General features: G+C 32.4%; 1 protein-coding gene and 1 pseudogene across 1 annotated transcript; one reads left to right on the top strand and one right to left on the bottom strand.

Annotated features, from left to right (window-relative positions):
- The first annotated feature begins 7,763 nt into the window (after positions 1–7,763).
- Positions 7,764–9,319, top strand: LOC122278214 (collagen alpha-1(XVII) chain-like). The gene is made up of 3 exons (XM_043088350.1): positions 7,764–8,010; positions 8,255–8,339; positions 8,547–9,319. The coding sequence occupies exons 1-3, from the start codon at positions 7,999–8,001 to the stop codon at positions 9,128–9,130; spliced, it is 681 nt and encodes a 226-aa protein (XP_042944284.1). The 5' UTR covers positions 7,764–7,998; the 3' UTR covers positions 9,131–9,319.
- A 1,957-nt stretch (positions 9,320–11,276) lies between these two features.
- Positions 11,277–15,594, bottom strand: LOC122278400 (annotated as a pseudogene).
- Between the last annotated feature and the right edge of the window lie 1,095 nt (positions 15,595–16,689).

Here is a 16,689-nt window from a genome sequence, read left to right as displayed (position 1 = left end):
AAATCATTTCCAAAAGACAAGGATTGCCGAGAAGACGATGCATATGTACACGTATATACGTACACTACAGTACGATGAATATGAACACCTGAATGATCATCCTTTCAATTCTCAACCAACAACCTGATAGAGTACTTTAAGAATTCCTTATTTTGATCCCAAAACAGAAAGGTTCAAAATTTATAACGGGAAGAGTAAAATAAAATAAATACTGATCAAACTTAAGATGACAGAGTTCGTTTCTAAGAACTTTTGAAGAAACAACATTCAACTTCTATCGAACCAAGAAAACTAAACATCAAACTCAATTCACTGTAGCAATGAACACATTGCAGACAAAAAGAAAATGTGTGATCGTGTGTATTGTACTGTTAGAGAAGAAGAGAGAAACCTGTGAGTAAATTCTGCAGACGATTGAGCTCCAAAACTAAAGGGTCTGAGTGGGAAAGAGAGACATCTTCACTTCCTACAAAGCTTCCCATCTTCTTTTAGTTTCTTCTAATTCTCTGGTGCTTTAAAAATGCTACAAGTCCTGGGTTTTAATGGGTGATGATGCTGAATCTCAAAGGAGCCAGCTGCTTTTATTTGAGCGAGGATGATTCAAGAGTCCTATCTTTCAAGGAATTGACAGGAAAGGGTGGGATTGTCTTCCCTTTTTGTGAAGCAAAATTATGAAAGGTGCAGATCACAAGCCGGCCTCGCCTGCTGGTTACCTCCTCTCTCTCTTCCGTCCTCATGACAGTAACGGTTACTTCGCCTTTATCATGATGTTTAAAATTTATTTTTGAAAGTCACAATCTTGAACTACTTGATAATCTAGAAAGTAATATCTCTACCAGAAAATATAGTGGGGTACAAAATTCATACTTTTTCAACGGTACTATTTCAGGATGACTCTTTCTAATTTATTGCATTTGCATTTAATTAATTGTACTTAATTTAAAATAAATGTGAAATGCTTTACCACCTAATCTCTATTGGACCATCCAACGATGGTCATGCTTATTTATATTATTCAAGAGAATCTCTAAGCTCCTATTATTGCCAGGTGTTGCTAATTGCACACCATTTTGGATATCCTAAGTTCCTACCTGAACTCTAGAACATGAGAAAAATACATACAAAATAATATTATATACAGTTGTGGAGTGTACAAGTACATGTAATTATTTTGAAAATAAGTAAAATCTACTATTAAAATATTAGTTTTCTTTTCATGTACTGAGCTATGTATTTACTCATTTTTTTTTTAAACGGATTTATTTGATTTTGATGGATTTGGATTTAAAAGATAATACGATTTCATTAAAAGAGTTTCAAATACTTCTGTATCATGATCTATCATATCCTAATTAGAAAACATCAAGGGAAGAGGATTATTGCAAGGATACAAGTGTTTGAGAGTACTTCTTGTATATGTAGTATATACCTTTGGATCGATTAAACGCTAAGTAGCAGCAAGAGCAAAAAGCTTTCTACTTGTGCTCCTTCAAAAGGCAGAAACAAAGAGCTGGTACCCCTGGCTGAACACGAAATGATCAGTGATGGGCAAGCTAGTAAAAAACCCTAAACCCTAGCCCAAACCCTAGCCCTTATCCATTGCATTGCTCGATTCATTCTTAAAATTGGCGATATTTCTAAAGCTAATTACAAAGCCCCAATTCCCTAAGGAATCAAAACAAAACTTGGACCAAGATTGGGTCAGTCCACGAATTACGAAAGCCAAATCTTTTGTTGTTCATACTGTTCATAGGTTGTGGCCACTGTTCACATGAGTTGGGTGCATGAATGGCCTGTTGGCCGAGGTTGAACATTGGCCACTGTTCACATTAGTTAGATCAAGTGTAGCCTCCAACTTGGTGCCTACTTTCGAAGCCCAGTCCAAGACCTCAATATATATATATATATATATATATAGGAGCTATAATGCAATACTTCACCAAGCACCATGCATAATCCAAAACATATTTTATAGGCTCTCATGTTCGGTTTAGGGTTTATTGTTTGAAAAATTTTATTGGAACAGCTTTATCCTATATACTTGGTTTTACTTTTTATCTTTTTATTTTTTTCTTAATTGAGTAGGTGTGTGTGGTATATATGGTTGATGAGTAGAGAAATTCTTGATGTTGAGAGGGTTGAATTAATATCATGTCAATTATGTTTATTTTTTTAATTTGTTTTATATAATGGATTGAGATAAAGTATAAATATTATCCAATTACTCATTGACCTTATAAGGTGCATGACATACATTTTATGGGAGTGAAAAATAATACTGAAAAACTCACGTTTTCCTTGAAAATGTGAGGAAACGGAAAGAAAAAATAACAAGAGAGTGAAATATAAAAACTCACGTTTTCCTTTGGTTTGGAGGCATTTGTTCTTTTTGTTGAGTTTGAGAATTGAGAGCATGCCCAGAAGAGGGTCTCATGTATATAATTTTTAGTGTACTTTTTAGTTATATATATACATATAATTAAGAAGTGCTACAGTCATAAAAAAATCTCACAAACTAATTTAATTTAATGTGATATATTAAATCAACTTCACAATAAAAGTAAATTTTAAATCTAATGTATTATATTAAAATATATCGGTTTGCAAATTTATTTTTATTAAATCTCTTTGTGATTAAAGCATTTATATATTTTTATGTATTTATAACAAACTTATTGATGCTATTGGCCTGATTAAATATGATAATTTCACCAGTCAATACTATTAAGAAACTTAGTATCAACATGTGTAATGATCAAAAGATATTACGTCAACCGCTAAAAAGTACCAAGAAAGTGACCGAATAATATATATATATATATATATATATATATATATATTTATATTTGTTTTCAGTACACTACAATAAAAATAAGTTTTTGTAACCAATTTATTACAACGAAAAGACTATTTGCAACTAAAATATTAGTCATAAAAAACCATTTTTCTTGTAGTTACTAACAAGATTTGATTTTCTTTTTTTTACCATATTTAAACTATTTTGGGAAATGTTCTTTGAAACGTAATAGTTTTCAACATAATTTAAAAAAAATAGTATATGCTTTTGCATATCATGCATTTTTTCTTTTCATTTTCTTTTACCATGTAATTTTTCTTTTTAATCAAAAGAAGCCTGATTGTATTTTCTTTTTTCTTTGTTTTTATCAAAACTATACTTGTTATACAAAGAAATTAAATCAATTTCAAAAGTTTTATTTATTATAGATAATTGGTTGTAAATAATAAGAGTAGCAAAGTCAGAAGGTGTAGTAGGAGATTGCATGGAAGAGGTATCTTCTCTTCTTATTTAACATGAGTACAGATTTATCAAAAAAGTACAGCTTTATCTTTTTTGATAAATCTGTATTTTTAATAGTATAATTAAGCACTGCTAAACTTGAGCGGCGTTACTGCTAGCAACCCCTATTATACTACTATATATATATATATATATATATATATATATGTATATGTGTGTGTATAAAGACAATGATTAGTCATGTCATATTATATACTTGCACATGATACCTTCAAAACGAGTGGCCGAAGCACCTCATCTTCAAATGGTGATAGAGACAGCTTGTTCTGATCATCGCGGGCGCGCAACGTCGTGGCCAGAAACTATAAGCATGATCCTTATCTAATTTATATATATATATATATATATATATATATATATATGTATGTATGTATATATTCATGTCAAGGTACGTGCAAGCACACTTGAAAACTTTTGGGTAAGATTGAGCTATGGACGATCGAGTACGTTTGATTTTCTTTTTCTGTAAGAAATTGCGAGGTATTATATATGAATATGTAAAATTCAATTTGTTCATGGGTTTTAATTTAATAGTTGGTATTGATCTCTATCTTTTTCCCCATGCACAACTATTCCGCCCTAGTTAAAAATTACGAAATATAGAATAATATTTTTTTATAAGTAGACTCAACAAATAGATCGTATTTAATTAAATAAGTAATATATGAATATGGTCAGGGTTTGAATTCAAAATTTTTACTCTAACGTCATATAAAATTACAACTTATCTCATAAATTTAAACCGATCGATCAATAATTAGAAGAGATAAATTTTAATATATTTTGTATATATTTTGTCTTAACAAGAAAATAATTTAATAATGAAACAATGGAATAACTAAGGCAATCACTATCTTATTAATTTGTAATTAGAAGCAACGATTTGGATTGAATATTAAGTACTAGCTAGTTGTTGGTTAATGACTGATTAGTCATATGGGGGTCCCCACCTTCTTTTGTATATGTGACTATGACAGGCATGAAACTTCAAGAGCAAAAGAATACCATAAAGCATGCAGCAGCTTCATTAGAAAGCAACATCACAAACTGATGAAAAAAGTTTCAAAGTTGCCCATAATATTCCAGAACCAACGTCTTCACAAAACTTCATCACAAAGTTTCAATTAATATTGCTCATTGCATTAGAAACCACCCAGAACCAACAGCAGCTAGCTAGAAAAGATAATGCACCACCCGGCCAGAACCAAACATAACTACTTGCACAAAAACTTCATCTGAAAGCAACACTACACCACCCATTTCTTAAGGTTTTGGAAAAGATTATGAGTTTTTATTTCTTTAACTGAAAGAAAAGAAAACAAACAAAAACAAATTTTTGAACTAAATATGGGGAGTTATTATTATTATTATTATTATTATTATTATTATTATTTTAAACTCTCTAGCTGGGTATTTAGGGGCTAATTTTAAATAATTTTTGGGGGATTTTGTTTTTAAAAAATTTATGAAGACTTGTATATATATATAAGGGGCTAAGGAGGATGAGACTTCCTACAAAACTATTCAATTAGCACAATATTCATTATAAATTGCAATAGATATATAGTTAATTTGTTGATAAATATCGTGTGGTGATCATCTTCATCAGCTTCATGGCTTTCCAACAAAATTAAGAAATAAGATAACAGAAAATGACAAAACCTACGAATATCAAAGATGTAACCTAAAATGTCTTATACTTTAGATAAGATGACAAAACTGACAAAACGTATTTATATTCGAGATCATGCATCTAACCTACCATCCCTGTTTTAATTCGGGGTGGCTATCCATGGAATAATTGCACCCACAAGGCAATAGCTACAAGCAACAAGTAGGGTACTTTAATTTGAATTAATAAATGAAAAATGAGAATGCACAAATCACCGTGTATTCTTTTAAAAAAAAAATAAATATAGAATTTATATGAAAAAAATTAATTTTTAAATAGTAGATCCTATTCTTTTTTAAAAAGAATACATGATGCTTGCATTTTTAACCTATTAATGTATCTAGCAACAAAAATATTTCATAAATTAATTAAATTTATCTCTTCTTGTAATTAATATTCGAATTTATTTTCTTAGATTGTCAGAATCAAATTCTAAACTTCTATATTTTAAGATATTATGTTAAATTATTATTTATTCTAAAAATATAAATTAATAAAAAAATTATATTGTATTAGTATATTTTTATATTATAAGGAATAGATAATTTCATACCTAGAAGAATATATTTTAAGGAATAGTTATAGTTTTATATATATACAAAGAATGACTTATTAAGTGAAGTCCCCGACTAAAAGAAAAAGTACGTGAAGATCATATCGCCACCACTTTTTCACAACCCTACAGCATGGTCACTACAAGATAAGTCCCCTCTCCAGCGATATCCAACCGCCGTGTAAAGGTTAAAAACCGTGTCAAAAATTCGTGCGCCATGGTTTACGATCGCCGACAAATCGTCGATGTAAAAGTGTCACAGTTGCTCTGTGAACCGCCACAATGGTTACGCCACAAAATTGATCATGTTTTCATGGCGATTGAGACGCCAAGAATAGCACTTAAGCACTTTGCCACAAACGGAGTTTATCTCGTTGTGAAAACCATAGCAAACAATAATTGTGACCCTGCGGAATTGAATCGTTGGAAACAGCTCCGTACCAGCAGCGGGGTTGAATCGTCGCAAACAACCCTATTTTCTGATGGTTGATTCCATCGTGAAGAACATCATTTCCGATGCTTCTAGATTCGTGGGAAAAAGTTTTGGCAGTTTGTAATCACTGCTGATTGTCAAACATTGTTGGGGGAAAATACCAATTTCACCCATGTACATTCCATCAAGCAATTACCCGCGAGGATTACAATTATTTGATCTATGGCAAGGTGTTTTGTAGCCACAATGGATTCGTGATAAATCTGGATGAATTTTTGCATAAGCTGGACGCTGTGAACAAATATTTTAGGAATTAATTCCATTTGCACTAACTACTCATCGATCTTGTCCATTTGCAACAAATTAGAAGCAGCCAATCTCAAATTTGAAGAGCATCAATTTGGGGCATTTTTTCTATGCATGTGGCAACAACCTGTTGGGTTTTTACTCGTATGTTTTTCTCACTTTCATTTCAAAAAAACTTGATGAAATTGTTCAATATATCTCTCAAAATTTTATTGGGTTTTCACTAAATTATCATTTTTTTTTCCATATATTTTTCTTGTATGACATTTGTTATAATGATACACTTTTTTATCCTATACGCACTAATAAACTATATAAAGGTTATGCTTAGCATTCAATGACTAATAATAACACTTGTCTAGGTCAACAAATTTACGTGTAGAGTATTTATAAACTTAGTGCTTGTCATACATGTATATAGTAAGTTCAGGAACAAGATTCAAACATTCGTAAGTTTTTTACATTTTCCCACCATACATGAATACTTGCTATTTCAACATGCCAGCAATCCTACAATTCCTATAAGTGTTTGCACATATTCTACCTTTATTACTACGATCGAACTTGGCCAGCACAATCAAGTCATCTCTAGTAATGTATGGTTTTTTTACCAGGTGCAAAAACAGAGCAAGGGGATAAAGTCAACCCTTCAACATTGATTTCCGAATACCTTTAGGTCCTAGAGAATCATTAAAATGTCTAGAAATGGAATCAAATATATACTAGTATAGAATTTCCAACATCATCAATATAAGATTGTCTTTACAAAAACCATTTGGATAACAGCAGTAACTTGTTCAACTCTATGAAATCCAACTAACTAAGATAGCCACCACCATATATACATGTCATATTAATTTTAATTCGTAAGGTACTTATAAAAAATAAATAAATCTTTGGGCATGTTGAGAGGAAAGACCACCAGCTCATGCTGTAATCATGACTTTAAAAATCTAATTTTCTAATAGCACCCTGCTTGAACTTAGTACATAAACTTAACTCTCCACATCCTAATCAAACTCTTGTAAATTCTAAATGTATTATACACTATAATCTATATATGAGACGAGATGAAACTTAAAAATTGAATAAAATATTATTAAAATATAATTTTTATTTTGATATTTAAAAAATTTGATTTGTTTATTATATTTATTATAAAAAATTTTAAAAAAATTATAATTATTAAATAAGATAAGATGAGATGAATTGATGAGATAATTTGTATAATCCAAAGATTTTTTAATATTTAAGGAAAAAAAAAATCACCCACCGTACAAATGCAAGGATTGGCCTACCTAGGATTTTTCCTTTAATAAAGTAGCATTGTAATTGAATCCAATAAATGTACTATGGTAACTTTAATAATGTAAAATCTGATGTCACCGGTACATGTTAATGACTAAGATGGAAGGTGACGGGGGTCAATCAAAGCTAGCGGCACAGTCACAATTGCAAAAATTTATAAACATATCTACTTTTCTTGTAGGCCAAACAGCCAGGTACCGCACACTCACGATAAAATGCCGAAGGTCTCTTCGTGATAGCATGCCACCGAAATACAACGTGGGAAACCTGTGTGTCGTTTTGTTTTCCATCCAGCTTTATATTGGCAATATCTGAGCATCCTGTTTGGCATTTAAAAGGAGTAGTATCGTTCTTCCAACCCATTGGTTTCGATCTGCAGGTTGATCAAATCCGAATTACAGACAGCAATGGGGGACAAGGTTTGTAAATTCAGAGACATGTTTCGTTTGCCCATTTCATTCATAATATGATCTGATCGTTATTATTCTTCGCGATCGTTTCTTTTTTGGGTTTCTATACCTGATTTCATTTTGTCGGCAGATGATCATCAACAACTTTCTTTTTCTTTTTTTTCGCCAGAAAGTGCTGTTCTATGTTTTTCTTGGCTGGGAATATATATTTATATATATATATATATTTAGAAATTCCGTACTGATCTTACAGGTCACTGTAACAATGATGCTGAAGGCTGACCTGCAGTGCTATTACTGCTACAAGAAGGTGAAGAAAATTTTATGTAAATTTCCTGGTCAGTCTCTCTCTCTCTCTCTCTCTCTCTCTCTCTCTATATATATATATACACACACACGTGTGTATATATGTGGGTGTGTGCACTTGTGCTTGCTTTTGAAGTCTCATCTAGCTTGCTTGCTGTCTTGTAATTAAGCAAGAAAACCAAAAACAAGAGGGCTGAGTTATTATGCGTTGTTGAACTTTTATTTGTCATGAACAACAGAAATACAGGATCAGAAATTCGACGAGAAGAAAAACTTGGTCACCATCACAGTTGTATCCCACAATCCGGAAATGATTAAGCATAAGATTATCTGCAAGGGTAGAGGCTGCATTCAGTTTGTTGAGAAACCACCTCCACCACCCCCACCGGGGCCTCCAGGGCCTCCCGGACCTCCGGGGCCCGTGGGACCTCCTGGGCCAGTGGGACCACCTGGGCCAGTAGGGCCACCTGGGCCTGTGGGGCCTCACGGGCCCGTGGGGCCACCTGGGCCTGTGGGGCCTCCTGGGGTGGGAACACCTGGGCCACCAGGACCAATCGGGCCTCCAGGCCCTCCTGGACCAAAGCCATTACCATGTCGTCCACGTGAACCAGAGCATCCTAATGTTGTACCAATATGTTATCCACCGCCCGTTTTTCCAGTCGGAGGATGTTGCGGTTGGGGTTCTAGTTGCAATTGTCAAGGAGGGATACCCCCATGGTGCTTAAGGCCGCAACCGTGTCCTAATGATTGTTATAGGCCTTGTAATGTGAACCGTTATGAGTACTGCAATGAAGGAGATTCCACAGGATGCACAACCATGTAAACGTAAGATCATCAATCGATTATGTCTTTTACAATATTAAAATAATTAATGTGATCTCGCGTACGTATGTCGTATAATCTAAGATACATACTCATGAAATCTTGTATGTCCATTTAATGATTTGAATGAAGGCAATTTTTAATAAAATGCATGCAGGCTGCAACTGCATGCCTATGATTATCTTTACCATATATTCTCTTGCGTATTTATATCTAAACCTTTTAGATGTATTTGCTCAAGTTTACAGCGCTTTGCATGCCTCAGAATTTACAGAATTGTTGCGGAATTGTTGCGGATTTTTCGTACACATGATTATATAAATTAATACTTGTAATTGGGTATTTAATTGTGAATTTATGAAATGTTTCTCAATCAATTTTATTCAGATAATTTCTCATGTGCTATGCATTATATATATATATATATATATATATATATATATATATATATATATATAATTATTCATATATATGCAAGTAAAGCCAAGCCTAACTCAATCCCCTGATCTCTAAAGAGTAGTGATAGACTGACAATGTATTCAAAACTTATAAATAATTTTAAATATAATAATATTTTTTATTATATTTTAATATATCAAATCAAAAGAAAATTCAAAATAAAATTTAAAATATTAATTTTTTGTTACATAGTTGTATACATGCTGATGCTACTAATTAGAAGTAACTTTATCATTTTCCATCTGAAATTGCATGGCTGCCGGTACTTGACTAGAAACACGTGTACGGTTCCGAAGGCCATAATTAATTAATAATTAAACCGACTAAACTATGTAGCTTAGAAGATAATCTTGGTTTTGATTAGTATTGGAAGGTTGGACATACTAGGTGGTTCAATTAATCCAAGACAGCACATGCAAATGCTAGATTGAAGATCAGTTAGCAATCAAAGAGCCGCCACCCTGGCCCAGTTTGTGTACAAATTTAGAATGACATTCAACGTGGGAAACCTTCACATGTGTTTACAAGCCGTTGGCTCGAAACTTCTCGATCGAAACGTACAAAATCCTATTTTCTTGTTCTTTTTTTAATTTTCTTTCCTTGGCCTTGGCGGCATAGAAATTAAGACACATATATTTAAAATACTTTTAAATATATTATTTTTATTTAGAAACAAATTAAAAAAGTTTTTTCTAAAATAAAAATGATGATTATTTAAATTTTTAAAAATTATCATTATATCTTTAAAAGTGTGAAAGTTATAATTATCTTTCGAATAATATTACATACAGTTAATTTTACATACTCTCTGCGCACTCCACTGATATGATTGACTGGATTAATTTTTTTTAATACACAACCAATCATATTATTGGAATGTACAAAAGAGTCCGTAAAATTGACTGCATATAAAATTTTTATTATCTTAAAGTTGTATAAATATTTTTATCCATTGACAGTCTTTTTGAAATTCAAATTACGTTCTGCATTATCTAGAAAAGCACGTTTAATACTTTTCCTTAAATATACTTTTTAGTTTATTTGATATTAAAAGTACTTTAATATGTAACACCCAAACGACCTAATTTTTTCATTTAAGAATATTTAAATAATTTTTAAGACTCCTACCGTAACCCCAAATAAGCCCTCAATCATTAATCTAAAAGTCTTATGATTATTGAATACTAATTTGGTTAAATCTTTAACCTTGATAATCATAACAACGTTAGTTTTAGGATTTCTTTGATACCATATTAGATAAAAGTGTTTGATGGCAATTTGCAAGACTTTGAAGCAGCTCACACAAAAGTAAGTTTATAAATTAATGTGGTTTGATGTAATATATGAGATTATAAAATTAATTTTATTGTAAAGTAAATCTAACAGATCATATAAATTTACGTCAATTTGTAAATTTACTTTCATGTAATTCTTTTATATTTATATCATTTCTCTTATATTAAATTTATAGATAAAGAATTACAATGAGGAGATAATAAAGTTTTTTTCCATTTATATTAATATTTGAAATGAAGATATTATTTCTACTTATAATTTTACTTATATAATAATCATACGTGCTAATGTATCAGCTCTAAAAAAATGGTAAAACTTTTAAAATTAGCAAACCACCCAAAATCTAAGGAATGAGAAATAAAGTCAATGAGATGTCATATCACGTAGCATTTTCAAGGCCTTGGGCTAAAATTGTTGAGCCATGAAAGCTGTGAGTAAAACAGAAGAAAAAGTAGACAAATTTGTACCTTTAGATAAGTATGTATGTCTTCTCTTTAGATAAGTCATATCATCTAGGATTTTCAATGCCTTAGATTGAAATTATTAACCATCAAAGCTGAGTTAAAAAGAGGAAAAAGTAGATAAATTTGTACCTTTAGATAAGTAGCATGTCTGCTCTTTCTATTATCATCCACATTCATTGATGCAACTTCCTTTTCTCTGCTGCGGCTTCTTTCTTGATTTTTTTAGACTCTATTTCGATGGCTTTTGTCAGTGCATCAATCTTCTTTATGAGCATCTGCAAGCATTTAACCTCATGCAATCATTTATATACGAGAGAGAGATTTGTTGAGTGTTACTTTTTAGAGTCCCACATCGATAGAAAGTGAGAGAGAGGCAAAGCTCATAGCTTATAAAAAGTAGGTTTAGTCTTATGGTTAAATACACCAATTAAAAGTTTATCTAGTAACTTTTAATTTTAATTAAATTTCTCTGTTGGCCTTTTTATAAAAAGTAAAGAGACATAAAGTTAAAGTTTTGCTAGTGTAGAAGATTTGTGGGTGTGTTTGAGGTGAGGAGAAAATTTGTATTATTGTAATAATTTTTCACATAATGGATTTTCTTCTTTGAGTCTGGTGGTTTTTCTCCTGTTTAGAAGTTTCTACGTAAGTATCTTATGTTGTTATTATTTCTCTATTTTTCTTACTATTCATGCAAATAGTAGATCTTAGAGGGGTGAATTTGGGAGGTCCGAATTTCCAACAATTGTTATCATATCCACTAGGTTCTTTTTGTGAGATTGAAAATTTTAAGAGTATCCATTGTGACCCTTTAATCTTTCTTGGGAACTTACTTAGTGAGGTACTATTCATTTCTATAGTAAATTCATCCAAACAATGTCAGGAAGTAGGTCAAATCCTTTCAGACTTGATGTGGAGAAATTGGATGGGAAAATCAATTTTGACTTGTGGCAAGTACAAGTTAAGGATGTTTTGATTCAATTAGGATTACACAAGGCATTGAAGGGCAGACCAACACTTAAAGTCAGCATTAGTACTAGTGTAACTAGGGAAAAGAGCAAATCTAAAATAAGCAATAAAGATTGGGAGGATCTGAATTTGAGAATACCAAATGCAATACATATGTGTCTGACCAAAATTTTTTTTGTAAATGTGCATGAAATATCTATGGCAAAGGAATTCTGAGAAAAACTTGAAGAGTTGTATCAGATGAATGGCGTCTCAAATCGTATATACCTGAAGGAGCAGTTTCATACACTGCGGACGAATGAAGGTACAACTATTTCAGATCATTTAAGCGTTCTCAATGGCATTGTCACTGAGTTAGAATCTATTAGAGTTAAAATTGATAATGAGGATCAAGCCTTAAGACTCATCTGGTCTCTTCCACTTTCCTATGAGCACATGAAACCTATTTTGACACATGAGAATGAGAAAATAATTTTTTCAGAAGTTACCAGTAAAATATTTTCTGAAGAGAAAAGACTAGGTAGTGGAAGTAATGTTCCACTTGAGAACTTAGAAATGGTAGCAGCTGAAAATGAGAAGATGAAGAACTCCATGAAGAAAAATGTAGTCTGCTGGGGATGTGGACAATTTGGACACGTTAAGAAAAATTGTCCAAGAGTTAAAGCAGGTTCAGCAAATAGCTCCAAATCAGTAAATGGAGATATTGAAAATGATGCTAACGTTGTGTCTCTCTCCATGGAAGACTTTAATTTTTAAAAAGGGACATATAAGTCCTCATGGCATGTCGTTAATTTTCAAAATTTATCATAATAGAGGATGTATTAATATTAGCGGGTCCACAAGTTTGCACACAAGCATTGATTTGGCATTGATGCAGGATGTGTGGTAGAAATTCAGGTCGATGGCTGATGAACTTCTAGAAAAGCCAAATATGGAAGTTACACTATAATTTTCAGCAAGATTGTTTCTTGACAAGGGCCAAAATAAAATACTTGGAATTAGTTATTCTAAGTAGATATACTTTTATGGTGGAGTATGATAGCGGAAGTTATGAAGATTTACATTGCTGTAAAGTATGGCTGTAGGACCAGCCAAAGTCGCAAGGTGGAGATTGTTGAGTGTTGCTCTTTGGAGTCCCACATCGGTGGAAAGTGAGGAAGAGGTAAGGCTCATGTTCTATAGAAAGGAGGTTTAGCCTCATGGTTAAATATACCAGTTGAAACCTTATCTGGTAACTTTTGACTATAGTTAAATTCCTCTATTGGCCTTTTTGTAAAAGATGAAGAGGTGTAAAGTTAAAGTTTTGCTAGTGGAGAAGTTTTGTGAGTGTGTTTAAGGTGAGGAGAAAAATTGTGTGATTGTAATAATTTTTCACATAATGGATTTTGTTCTTTGGGTCTGGTGGTTTTTCTCATGTTTAGGAGTTTTCACGTAAATATCTCGTGTTCTTATTATTTCTCTATTTTTCTTGTTATTCTTGCAAAAGGTAGATTCTAGAGGGTGAATTTTGAAGGTCTAAATTTCCAACAAGTAGCTGTCTATACCTTTATTTCTTCATCTTTAGCATTTAAAGTACTATCACTTACTTCACAAAGTTTCCTTAAGTTGATGACCTCCTTTTGAAGTCTATCATATAGATATCTTGAGACCGCATCTTCATTATTTCCTTCGCTTTGTGGATCCACATTGCTGCAACTTTTAGGTTTGATTTCTGGTGAGGCTGTTGTTTCATCCTTATTGCCCTTATTGATATTCAAGTCTGTCTCTGCCCTTATTTCTGTGTTCTCTTTTTCACTGCTATCAACAACTTTACTTCTAGATGCCCACATGCCTTTTCTCAGTACATTTTCTCGAGAAGAGTTTTTCTTTCTCAAGTTGCTTGCTTGTTTTAGCTCTTCAACAACATTGGCTGTTTCATTTTCCATATTGGGTTGTTGCAATAATAAGCTTTTACTGATGGAAGAAGCCCTTGGCTGGCATGTAGACCTCTTTTTTGTTCTATCATTGCTTGTTAGAAAGCCAAAAATGTTACTAGACTTCTCTGTTCTTGGGGACCCACAAAACCTATTAGGATTGACCGAGAAATTTGAGACATCCTTCAAACCTTCTTCAATAATCTTGAGTTTGAGCTTTAATTTATCCTGAAAAAGTTTACATTGGTACAGAAAATTTACTCAATAATTAAAAGCAAAAGGTTTAGATTGACTCACTAGAAGATTGAGAGTCATATGTTCACCTTAAGTTGTGCTTCTGCCTTAGTTGTTCTCTCTTATATGGCTAGTTTGTCTCTTAAGCGCTGCATCTCTGCCTACACACAAAATAGAAACGGAAAAAATTGTCTTGATTTGTATATTTACTTGAGTTGTCACACTAAAATTGCTCAGTAGTCTTATCTATTGTTGTATGATCGATCTTCTAAAGTTACTTGAACCGTTAAATGTGTAAAATTTGGGCTCTTGTAATTTTGCAGTGAAAGAAAATACCTGCAGCAGTCTTCTCTCTTCCATCCATTTTTTGACGGGCATGACCTTATCATTTCTTCTTTCCACTCATTAGCCACCACAGTTGCAATTCTGTTTGCTAAAACTTTGATTCTTGCTTGTTCTCTTTCCAAAGTCCTCTTTTCCTCCTAAGAATTTGTAACCATTTATAGAAATTTGAAAAAGTACAAGATACTGTGACCACCTTATATAAGCATGACACATACATTCAATTCTTCCATCCGCCATTTGTAGTCACGAATGGAATTTGTTGCAGCCCCACTAGATAGAATGGCCTCCTGAAGCTCTTGAATCGTTTGACTAAGCTTTCCAACCTCTAAAACCTTTTGGCGATTGGTTTTCTCCAGGATTTTATTCTCCTCCTGCATGTGGTATTTAAAAAACTTGGTTAATGACTCAAAAGCTTGTTATTTCCATCAACAAAACTGGGTTTGATGAAGTCATGCCTGGCAAATCTCAATCTGTCTCTTCAATTGGAAGTTATGATTTTGAACTTCCTCTATCATTAAAGCCCTATCTAAAGCACTTCTCAAGATCTTCTCTGCTTCAAGTAGAGCTGATTCTTTCGACTTGGTGAGACGTTCCATAGTCTTCTTATCCTCTTGTAATGCCTGCAATCTGGAAGGCCAAGAGTAGTGGAAAAGTGCATGTAGTGTGAGCCGTAAAAAATGTCCATAAATTGCATTGGCTTTAAAAAAAGAAAAAAAAAAGAAAAAGGTCCTTTTGAAGTTTAAACTATCATCTCTTACCTCATTTCTGTACATTTTTATTTCAGCTTCAAGAGGAGTGAAATTTCCAACGTATCCCTATAAAACTACGAAATTGTCTACCAACTTCCTTGAACAAATAAGTTAGATCTCAATCATCAAGATTATGAAACGAATCAAATACTTTAAAATAAATAATCAAACTTACAAGATACAATGATTGGTTACGAAGGGAAATCTTTTAAATAACTCTTTAAAGGTAAAACCCTACGGGACAGCCAAATCCAGGAAAGTCAATCTTATTATTTGAAGAACAATTACAAGCAATAATCAATTACAAAACATTTGCAATTCCACTCTCTTACTTGCCTAGACAAAACGACCCGTTTGTCTTCTATTGCAATAGCAGCCAGAACCTCTGGCGATCTTCAAATGTTGACTTCCCTTCTGGAACTCCAGAAGCTGAAATCCAATCGATGTTCCTTCACACTCAAAGCATGATCACACTCAAGAAGATATGGAAAATTTCATGAAAATTCTCAAGTGAATTTTCTCTCATGAATGCTCAGAGTATCCTCTCTGAAATTCGTGGCTCAAAATCCTTGAAAAGATACAAAACCGAATCCCTTTAAATAGAAAGTCTAGAAAGAGTTCTAGTCACAGTAGGACTCTGCTGACGGTTAGCAATAGTCGCGAAAACGTGTTCCGACGAACTGCTAACATTTCGCGATAACATCTTCTGTTATTGACTAAACTCTGTTCAGTTTTCTTCTGGATAAATACAAATATTCCAGAACTCGATTTTAATCTCAAAAACTTATCTAAACAACACCTAAGATTTCTAGATAGATTCAACGTTGTTTAGATACAAATCAATACTTATTTTACATTCATCAAAATTTAATCAAATAATAATAAGATAAACCATATCATTCATTCAAATTTAATCAAATAATGATAAGATAAACCTTATCATTTAGTTATCTAATCCTAGCCAATTTTTACCTTTACAAGGAGCAATGTTAATATATTAATATATTGATTTCAACTTCAGTTTCAAATATGCGTTTATCATTGGACAGGGGGAGTTTCTAACTTATATATATAAATATATTAACAACTTAATATTAATGTTTATGTTTAAGATTAGAATTTCATGTTATATCA

This window comes from Carya illinoinensis, chromosome 10 (assembly GCF_018687715.1).
Source record: "Carya illinoinensis cultivar Pawnee chromosome 10, C.illinoinensisPawnee_v1, whole genome shotgun sequence".
NCBI classification, from domain to species: Eukaryota; Viridiplantae; Streptophyta; class Magnoliopsida; order Fagales; family Juglandaceae; genus Carya; species Carya illinoinensis.
This window is presented reverse-complemented; position numbering and strand designations above follow the sequence as displayed.